The sequence below is a fragment of the Limulus polyphemus genome, unplaced genomic scaffold (genome assembly GCF_000517525.1).
Source record: "Limulus polyphemus unplaced genomic scaffold, Limulus_polyphemus-2.1.2 Scaffold4959, whole genome shotgun sequence".
In the NCBI taxonomy this organism is placed as follows: Eukaryota; Metazoa; Arthropoda; class Merostomata; order Xiphosura; family Limulidae; genus Limulus; species Limulus polyphemus.
Window position 1 is genome coordinate 49,860 of NW_013670569.1, and position 11,410 is coordinate 61,269.

The window sequence follows — 11,410 nt, forward strand, 5'->3', positions numbered from 1 at the left end:
GGCAGTTGGTGGTGATGACTAGCTGCCTTCCCTTTAATCTTACACTGCTAAACTAGGGATGGCTAGCACAGATAGCCCTCATGTAGATTTGTGCAAAATTCCAAACAAACCAAACTGCTGCCGCTATAATGAAAATTTAGTATTTTTAACCAAGTTATTAATGGTAATTAGTAGTCCTACTTACTTACGTGCTCTAATATAAATTAATGCCAAACAAAAAAAACAATATCTTTTCAAAAATATGATTAACCTAATTCAAAAAACTGACCTCATTCATAGAAGTAAATGTGCTTTGTTGGTCAGTTGTTTTAGCACCTCTATAGAAGAGACAACCAAATTTTTTTTATTATAATTTATTACCTTGGATAATTCTGTATTAATGCAGTGTATATTGTTTTCCTTTTTTCTCCAATATTATCATTAGTTTGCAGTTATTAAAAAAAATTCCATAAATGTATAGTAAAAATGTTCTTCTAAAGATTTCACAATCCTTCTAAGCCCAGGAATTTTATATTATCTTGTTGGTATTACTTTGATGTTACACATTAATTTCTCAAATAATTATTTTATTGAGAATTTTATGGTAATTTATTGTTTTTCTTCAATCTTTTTCTCTAGCTATATGATCAGACAAAGATTAGAAGCCCATGGATTATCAAGAGCTATAATCAACATTCCTGTAAATGTTACTATGGTTCCACTTCATCAACAGAAACAACCTCCTTGGCTGATTTGGTGATAGTTGCCGTTAATTTTACCTGATCATTCTAGTCTAATGATGAATATTTACATTTATTTGATTGACAGTTGGGAAAACAGAGGAGGTTATCTGACTTCCAGTAAATAAAATGATCTTTAGAAAAATAGATAAATATGAATTCATGTAAGATACCATTTAACATGAAGATTAACTCTCTCGTATTGCCTACACTGTTTAGGTACCTAAATGTATATGTAACAGGATTATATACGAGTTTCTTTTTTTTAATTATACAGTTCATTAACCAGATTTTAAATGTGACATTCTAAGCTTAAAAACAACATAACAATTTTCTTTTTTAATTCATGGGTAATATGACTTAGCTTTTATTTGTGGCACTGAACACTTTCTACACAGTTGCTTATAAACTTTCTACCACACCTGCACATATACTGGATAAAACTCCTAACTGTTAAGGGATCAGCTTAAAATTTAAGATTATTGGTCAACAAGTGAAATATTTGTTGATATAAGAGGCAAACAGTATAAATGTTTGAGAATTTTAGATAAGATGCTACCATTCATAACTTAAGGAAATGATACAAGCTTGATCATCAAGTTTGTCATGCTCATGTCATATATATATAATGTCTATATAATACTGTGAGATTGTTGGATTCATGGGTAGATCACTGCTAATCTAACATCAACTAGAAAGAATGTTAATAATCACATTGTTAAGAAAGCTTACATAACTTTATTTTAGTGGCAATTTGAATATTGACTGACTATATAAAACAATATAAGCAACTAACAATGTTAATAATACAAGTGAAGATATTATTGTAATATTTAAGTAGAAACTAAAATATTTTATTTTATATGAGCTATATTTTACTTTTGGAATAAATGACCTATTGTAAAAATTATTTAACTGTCTTTGCGTTATACTTGCAGTACATTGATTTTCAAGGTAACACAATTTTGTTTGATATGAATTTTGTGGCAGTTTATGTTAATTTATTGACAGCCAAATTAATACATGCATACCCAGCTCTATGCTAATATAGGGATAAGCTAAAGAAGCTTGTATTTTATAAAGTACTTGCTTCTCTTGATCTTCTTTCTTTTCAACTGTACAAAGTGGTTCCCTCATTTTCTGTGTAATTAATTTCTCTTAATTAAATCAACATTTATACTTTAATTTTTTATATGCAGACAGAAAAATGTTTAGTAGCTAAAGAGTAAACATGTAAACATGTATCTTTTTTAGAGCAAAAGTAATCTCTTTATTGAGCACATGGGCATTTTTAACATATTAATTTTGTATTTTACTTGTCCCATTTTTTAAAGGTTCTATCTTTTTGAAGAAACATTAAAAAAATTTAAATAAAAAATCATGATTTTCTTCCTTGTATTTCTCACAGAACTTTTAATATCGCTAATGACCTTTTCACAGATTTTCTGTAAACGTTGTTGTTATATGTACATAGTATAGTTAAATACATTTCTTAGTCTCTATATACCTTCTAAATTTTCATTTACACCATTATATCAAACCAAATAATGTACATGTCAGAGTGTGATATTTTCACATATTCTTAATTTTTTGTGTGCGTGGAACCTGAAGATCCAAAATAATTGAAGTGGTTCTTCTGAGCCATGCTACATGTTGTTTGTCACAAAGAACAACTGAGTGATATTATAGATTAACAGGTGTTTGCCAAGTAGCCAATAATTTTCATGATACAAAACAAAATTGTGTTGGTTCCCTAGTTAGCATTTGTCAAACATAAACTTTCAGAATGATGGTCTAGAAAAATTCTGGCAGCTCATCAGCAGACAGACATCCATTGATCTTGTCAATGAATCTGTTCATCCAAAAATATTAGTATAGTGAACAAAAATTCTCAAAATAAACATTTAATTTTTAAAATTTAAACATCACCATGGCAGGTAGGTAAGCATGTGTTGTACCTCACAGGTGTAGTTACATCACATACATGTATAAAGTTAAACTATTCTTCGGTGCAATTTAATCATTATGAATGAAACTGCTTTGAGGACTAATAACTTTTAGTACAAGCAGTGCTTTTTTTACATCTAACTTTGTTAAATAGTGGTAATTTGATAGGACTAATCATTTTTATTCATAACCATTAGCTCTCAAGAACCATTGCAAATTATTTAGGAAAAATAGATGTTCTTTAGATCATTTTTTTGGGAAACACTGATAAAGAAGGTTTTGTAGATATCATTTTAGTTTCATTCTAAATGGATTTTTTTTAGTAGTAGTTCAAAATAGTATTTTAATGTTGATACATTGGGTTTATTATACATATATAACACTAGAAGACTTCAGCTGAACCTACAAAAAGGATTATGTTAAAATAGTGTCAATTCCCTTTTTAAAATACAAGAAGAAAAAGCATAGCTAGCTTCTGTTATAATACTAAAATATGTTAATTAATCTGAAGAGATTTTTTAGTATATTAATATTCCAAAATTTCTGAGACTTGTGTATTTTGAATGTTACCTTGTATAATAGTTTTTAATTAATCTTTTAGAGAAAGCAGTAACATAGAATTGGTTTCTACTAGTTTATATGTTCCAATTATATTCCAATACTTAAAAATTGAAATGTATATAGATATATATATGTGTTCAAACAACCATAGGTATTCATTTAAATTACAGTAGTTTTTGTTTTCAACAAGCAATTCGTGACTTAACCAGAAAAGATTTTCAGTATTTGGGTAGGATTCAATCTGCTGGGTAGCTCTGGATGATGCCCATCAATTGAGCCAAGCCAAAAACAGTACACGGCTTACCACCACTGTTTATTGCCCCTCCGCCAACTTCTTTCTTCACATTCCTCTTGTAATTAGAGACCTCTTGTAGAACCTCGAAAATACCCGGTTATATGTGGATGTTGTTTTTCACTTTAAGTATTTATTTGAATTGTCACACTTGTCAGAAATAAACCTTGTTTGACCTATTTTACAGATTACTTTTGCAGTTATGGTGTTCCATCATGATAACGTCTCTGTTGCTTTGGTAATATTTCGATAATTTGTTGACCTTGCACGTATAAATCAGCTTTGAAATTGAAAGTTGAAACTCTGACATTTTTATGGAATTTGGAAAAGACTGAAGAAAAGCAGCATGTTCTCAGTAAAATTGTATTAGAACAGCTGATGTACTGAGCCAATTTTCTGCAAAAAGTACTTCTCTCATTTTCAGGATTGCCCCACACCATTCCATTCTTCATAAAGTAAGTTCCATTCTGACAAAATGTAAGGCAATACATCAAAATCCCAATGAAACCATTGTATATCATACAGCCACTGCAGAAATTGGCTTCCACAATAAGGGACATGCAAATTGATTTGACAAAAACAATGATAACATTCAAGAATTGTTAATTGAGAAAAGGCTATACAAGCCGTATTTGATGGCAGGCACACTCAACAAGCCACTAAGTGATGGAAAGCAGCTAAATCAAACTTCAAGATGAATGGTGGCTAAAAAAGGCAAAGGAGATACAGTCCTTAGCTGACAAACACAATACAAAAGGTTTTTTTGACAGTTTAAAGATGGTATATGGACAAAAGCACAGAGCAACTGTCCCACTCAAGAGTCTTGATGGTTCCCAACTGTTTACAAACAAGGTTGATATCTTCCAGAAATGGAAAGAACACTTTGATACTTTGCTGAATAAAACCTCAGTGATTCAGGATGCAGTTCTGGATCATGTGCCACAACTTCCAATCCATGCAATGCTTGATGACCTACTAACTGTGGAAGAACTTGTAAAAGCAATGAAAAATTACCGGGCTTGGATGGTCTACTTGCCAACATTTTTCAAAGTGGAGGACTATTATGTACCTTTTTGAATGATGTTGGCAAGCTGGAGAACTACCTCAGGAGTTCAAAGATGCCCTAATTGTAAAAAGCTATAAACATAAAGGGTATTAACATGACTGTGGAAATTATCAAGGTATTTTGTTCCTGTCTATTGCAGGAAAAATTCTGGCCAAAATACAACTTAGATGGTTCCAAACGACCTTTGATTGAATACTACCAATGTGGTTTTTGAGTGAACAGAAGCATGACTAATATGATGTTCTCCTTGCAGCAAATTCAGGAAAAATGTATCGAACAAAACATACTGCTGTATGCCATGTTTGTTGATTTCACCAACAGTGTAAGGAGAGAAGTGCTGTGGCCACTGCTTGCTAAAGATGGCTGTCCTCAAAAATTTCTTGCAGTTGTTTATCAATTTCACAATGGCATGAATGGACAGGTACCACACTGGGGTGCCACATCAGAAGCCTTCGTAATACTGCATGGTGTCAAACAAGGTTGTGTATTGGCTCCCACTTTATTTACTCTGTGTTTAGCTGCTATTCTGGATTGCACATATGCTAATATTGCTGAGGAAATTCATATTCATATAAGAATTGACAGCAGTCTTTTCAATCTCGCAAGACTGAGGATTTGCACTAAGACCATAGAAATCTGTCAAGAAGGTGCTGATTATGCAGCATCTGTATCTGATTTGATAGATGGGCTGCACATGATTCTAGATCACTTTTCCAAAATATCCTCTGCTTTCAGGCTAACAATTAACATCAAAAAGACCAAATCTTCCATCAGCCATCACCTAACTCTCACTATGTATAGCCAACTGTTCTTCTCTCTAATGACAAAATAAATTTTGTTAACCAGCTCATTTACCTTCGCAGTACAGTGACTAATGGCAATGGCCTCAATGCAGGATCCGAGGAGCATCTGCCTCTTTCAGGCGATTATAGAGAGGGTCTGGAAAGAGCGTGGCATACGACCAAAAACCAAGTGCAAATTATATCAAGCTGTGGTACTGAGCTCCCTACTATATTGTTATCATATAAAGAGATTGTCCATCAGACACCTCAGAGTAATCCTGAATATATCTTTGGAAGACCAAATCATTAATGATGAGGTCTTGAAGTATGCCGACATGCCCAGCATAAAAGACAACTGTGCTGGGCTGGTCATGTGATGCGTATGCCAGAACATAGACTTCCAAAGGCTCTACTTTATGGAGAACTTTCTTCTGGCCAGTGGCAGAGAGGTGGACTAAAGCAGTGTTACAAAGATGTAATAAAGCATCACCTGAACACAGCTGATATACCTACTAGCAACTGGGAGTCCCTAGCCAAATGGTGCATATCCATCAAGGATGGTTCAGGGGTTGCACACCAAAAGTGAGTAACCATCATGCCTTGCCTACAGTTCCTTGCACAGTACAATGCAACATTTGTGAAAAAAAATGTGCTCCAATCACACAACTGCTGGAAGCACAGTTGGCAATCCAAATGTTGATGGTTTCTTCCCCCTTCTTTAAATCATCTTTGATTATTAAAGGATTGCCAGTGATGATATATTCTGACAAATTTGCATGCAATACATCAAAATCCCAGATTTACCTAGCTGAAAGCAGTTTAGCAAAAGAGCTCTTGTTATGTCAGAGACTGTTTGTTAAATTAAAGCATACTAATTTAATATTTACTATCAACATATTAAAATACCTTGGGTGTTTTTATAATGTAATATATCATCATGGTTATTTAACCATTACTATTTAGTGGAATAATTGGTTATTTATTTATTTGTGAACTCCTTTTCCTCACCAGAACATGAATTTCAGTGAAGAAAAGATGATGTAGGGGCCAAATCTATTCTTTGATTCACTACTTCCAACTAAATAGTAAAGTATTGTCACTAACAATGAAGTAGGACTTATCAAATGAAATTTGAAATCTTTGTAACATAGAAATAAAATTTCATGCAACAGTGTCAGGTAACCACAGAAATTGGATCACAGTTTTTAAGTATAATCATTTCTAGTTAGAAGCGCTGGGTATTATAAATTATTTTCATTCATAATTAGTTCTGCCTCAAATGTATCATTTCATTGAGATATCATGCTGTCTCGCTTTAAAGAAAAGTTATGAATTAAAAACGAAAAAAGCAGTAAACATATGCTTATAAAACATTTAAAATATGATACAGGATAAACATGAATTTAGGCAATTGAATCTAAGTACATGGGAAATCATTTGCAACGTAAGCAGTTTAAACAAACATAACTGAAATGAGCAGCAAACACCTAGTTCAGAGTGACAGTTGTGGGAAAAGCCTTGGAGGACCAATCTACAAAAGTAGATAAGATGGAAAGAATGACATTTAAAAAAGACATGTAATTTGATTTAGTTCTAAAACTGATCACAGTAGCCTTCAGATAATAAACAATATTTACCAATTTGAATTAAAAAATTGTTTGTCGGATGATTTTGTGGTTAAGTTACATTTGTGGGAAATTATCAGACCTTCTTACGTCGTTAAACATGTATTAATTTTAAGTAAATTTTTAAAGAATTCTTTAAATTACATAGATTTGTAAAACATTGCCGCCTTGTATAGTTGATCAGTTTTGTGTTTGACATTTTGATGTTGAAAACTATAAAATAAATGTAATAAAACTATGTTATAAATAAAAGATAACTGACTTGGTATGGCAAATAACTTGCATGGTGTCACAAATTACTATATCAGAGATAAATATACAAGTCAACATTCACTTTATGTCAGAAGTAACAGATAACTGTCAGTTTTAACCCCTAATTGTAGTTTGTTCATCATAAGAAGATTATCCAAATGATTTACAGTTATTCAACACTTGCTTGTTATTCTTGTTGTAAAACCTGGAGTTTTTTGTATGCAATAGTGATAGTGTAATGAACCATTTGTGGTTGATATTCTGTCTTCATATAAAATGGGTATATTCTAAACATAGCAGCTGTAACACATTTTAATGAGTCTTTGTAATATGAAACTTACGAAATATGTTTTACTTATAAGAGAGATGTGTATAAGTTGAATTAATTTGTTTGTTTATTATTATTTACACCTGATATTTTTCAAAGAAGCTCCAAATAGTAATTTGATGCATACCATTTCACAAGTAGTGCCCAAACAAACTGATTATTTTATAGAATTGAACAAATAAAAACATTTTAGCAGATATGAGATAAATGAAGATGTCTACACATTGATTTTGGAATAATAATTAAACACTTGTAGATTGTCCCATTATAGAATTAAATCATATAAGTTTGTGAGAACTAAGTTGAATTGAATAGTTTTTCTTTATTCGCTGTGGATTGAGGAGTTTGAAATGAATTACTCCTTTGATGTCACACCAAATGCAAAGCATCACTTTCTGTGGATGGAGTTGGAAGTGTTTTTTGTCTAGGACTGAGCCATTGTTTTTGGAGTTTAATATTTGCTTAGAGAATCCATTTTTCACCAGTGGTGACAATTCTGTCCAAAAATCGTTCACGCAACAGAAGAGACGAAGCAACGTTTACGCATTGGAGAGTTTGTGAGGCACCCAAGTACCTTCTTTATGGAGTTTTCCATATTCCTTAGATGTTTACATAGTTTTTCATGAGAAACATGCAATTTCAGGGCCATTTCACAAATGTATTGCCTTGAGTTAGGCTCAACAAGTTTCAGTATCAATTCCAACATGTCGGCCCCTGTCATCACAGTTTTAAGGCTAAAGTCACCTGAACGAAATTTGCTGAACCATCATTGACATTTAAGAACGTTTAAAACATTTCCTTAAACTTCTTTGATATTCTTTGTGGCTACAGAGGCATTGTTTCTCTTCTTATATTGAAACAGCATGACATGCCGAGTATGTGTCTCGTCATACGCCATCACTATAAGGGATTAGAGTGTACTAAACTTTACACATTATGTAGGCAACACTAACGTGATATTTATGCAGTTTGTTTAACTATTATGTGTGATATACGTTTTTTTGGGAAGTGGATAATGAAAGTGTTTCAAAATGGGACATTAATTTCTTGACAACCTAATACATCAGTGTTGATAATCCAACATATCTACATATTATACCAATTTTGTTATGTTTTTTTTATTTTTTTTGTTCTCACAAGCAATTATGGAAGAAAAAGTTATACAGCTGTTCATAAACATGTATCTTTAATACTTTTTTCTCTAACTGTTACCAAATATTTGCAGCTTGAGATATATGTATATACAGGGTTGAGTATATTAAAACTATTTTAATATGGAAATCAGCAAGTCATGTGATATTCACAGCAAGTATAATGTTATGGTGGAAAAGCATGCATCAGAACTGTGTTTAGGCATTTTTGATGCTACTGAAAATTTGATCAATTTTTAGTAGGGTATGTAACAGCCCCTTCCAATGCAAATAAATTCATACACCCAGACATAAAGACACGTCTGGATTGAAGATATCACTCATACTTGAAGACTTTGAGAAACACCTTTGATATGAATCAACTTGGGACACCAAGATTGTCAAGAAAGAAGCCTGCAACAAGTCCTACCACAGCCATGGTAAATAAAGTTCACTGTCTGTTAACATGTAAAATATCAAACACAAATGTTACTGGCAAAAGCTGTCTGAATGCTTCAGGCAACAGTACACAACATAATCAAGAAGAATCTTCATCCGGAAAAGCAACACAAGTCATGTACACATGACATATCCATTCAACCATCAACATACTTTAAGCAACTGTAAGATCACAAGGGTGCTTATGCTATTCCATATAAAAACATACCATTAAGGTTGCCTTACACATCGCTTATAGATTTCTGTTCAAACAGACTGTTGAAATGGGTGTGGGAAACAGCTGTTCTCAAACACTAGATGGCTTAAGGAAAGTAAGCAGGTAAGAGTGGTTTGTTTTGACTGCAGAGCTATTTCAAGATGCACAGTTATTAGATAAAGCACGACTGGACATCACAACAAAATCTTTTTAGCATAAAATATTCAACCTTCTGTATACATATAAATCTAATGCAACATATTTAGGTGTGTTTTTCTAAACACCAAGAATTGTTTTTTGTGAAATTTTCGTGCTGTAATCAATTTGTTTTTCCAAATTATTCAGTACTAAGTAATGGAACTGATCAATCTGGTAACACATCATGGGTTTGTAAATTATAAAGAATTCTGTGATAATCACATTTGCCAAAACTATATGATTTTTAAAATGCCACAAAATTTGCATCATCAACAATGATAATTGTTTTTCTCATGATGCAACCTAATCAGTTTTAGTTTTAAACTCTGATTAGCATCCATTCATTATGTGATAGATTCTTTCTCTCTGTTTTTCTTTATTACTTATCTAGTAGTGTATAATAGCTGAGAAAACCCACTTTATAGTTAAGAGCAGTTTTGAAAAGTGAAGTTTATATTCAAAGAATTAATGATGAAGAGGAAAATAGACAGAACCTCAGAGGCTGCTCAAATGCAGTCTTGCCCAAATCCTTAAAGGATAGAAGCTAATGCTAATATCAGATAAACAGGTTTCTCTTGATGTGTGAGTTTTAAGTCTTTTCAGTATTAGATGAAAAAAAAAAGCTATTTTGTTATGAGTTGTTTATTATCTCCTGTATTTTTTGTAGCATATACAAATTTCCATTGTGGAATGGGTTAATATAAAAATTCCCGTGCTGAACTAGTTACCACTTTTTTTCCAAAGTTGAGATATCCTTTTGTTTGCGGGTCATAATCAAAGAAAAATTCCTGCAATAATTATATGAATTTTCTACCCTTAATGCTTGTTTTGTTTTATTTGAACCATAGGCAACATAGATATTATAGGGTCAAAATCTGTTATAGACTTTTCCTAGTTTTAGCATGGCCCACTGGTTAGTGTGCTTGACTGTAGATATTAGATTCTGTGGTTCATATCCCATTACTACTACACACGTGGGGAAGATTTGATATGTTAAAAGAGTGATAGTCAAATCCCACTATTCAGTCTGTCAAGATTTGGAGGTGGTTGGTATTGACTAACTGCTAATCACTTCAAAATTAATTTAAGGACAGCTAGTGCAGACAGCCCTCAAGTAACTTTGCACAAAATTCAACAAGCAGACAGTTCCTTTTTCAGACTATATGCTGGGGTATCATTATAAGGTTTAAAACCTTTTCTCATAAATCAAGACAAGAATATTCCCTGAAAAATCCTAATCTATAATATTAATATGCATTGTAACAATATCAAAATTAATATATCTTGACCATAAAAAAAAACAGCTCACAAAATTTAAAAGTGTGCTACTTATCACCTGTTATATTAGTAACTCTCCTAATAGAGTGGAGACTTGAAGTTGGGCTACACACACACAGAATATATCTAGACTATCAAGTTTTGCGGTTTTCCTTCAAGTTTATTAGATTCTGTAATACGGTAACACTGAATTCGTTAACGGTTGTTTTCAACAGGAAGTTTACTCCCCTGGGAAGCACCAAGTTTGTTTTTTAAACAAACAGATTTAAGTATTCTGAATAAGGTCTTGAACATCTGCAAGCTTTAAACTCTGTGACACTTAATCTCAAAGATGATTAAACATAAAATAGATTTATTTTGGTGGTGTGGAATGTGACATATTTTTCATGCAATTTCTAGTTTTCTTTTTAAACGATTGAAAAAGTATATTCAGTTGACCTGATTTTTTTTCTTTTTGGTGGAGGGTTGAAATAGTTTCCTAGATTTCCACCTGCACGTATACTTATTAGAATCAGTCAAGCTATGAAATTATCTTGAAATGCAATTACAAGACTAGGACTTTCTTTGTAAACAATGG

The 11,410-nt window shown here is 32.3% G+C and overlaps 1 protein-coding gene across 1 annotated transcript in view; it reads left to right on the forward strand.

Annotated features, from left to right (window-relative positions):
• LOC106471912 (protease-associated domain-containing protein 1-like) overlaps positions 1 to 1,494 on the forward strand; it is a 29,859-nt gene extending 28,365 nt beyond the window's left edge. The window contains exon 5 of the mRNA XM_013932537.2: positions 619 to 1,494. Coding sequence (XP_013787991.1) covers positions 619 to 739 — 121 coding nt within the window. The 3' untranslated portion in view covers positions 740 to 1,494. The remainder of the gene's footprint in view (positions 1 to 618) is intronic.
• Positions 1,495 to 11,410: the final 9,916 nt, after the last annotated feature.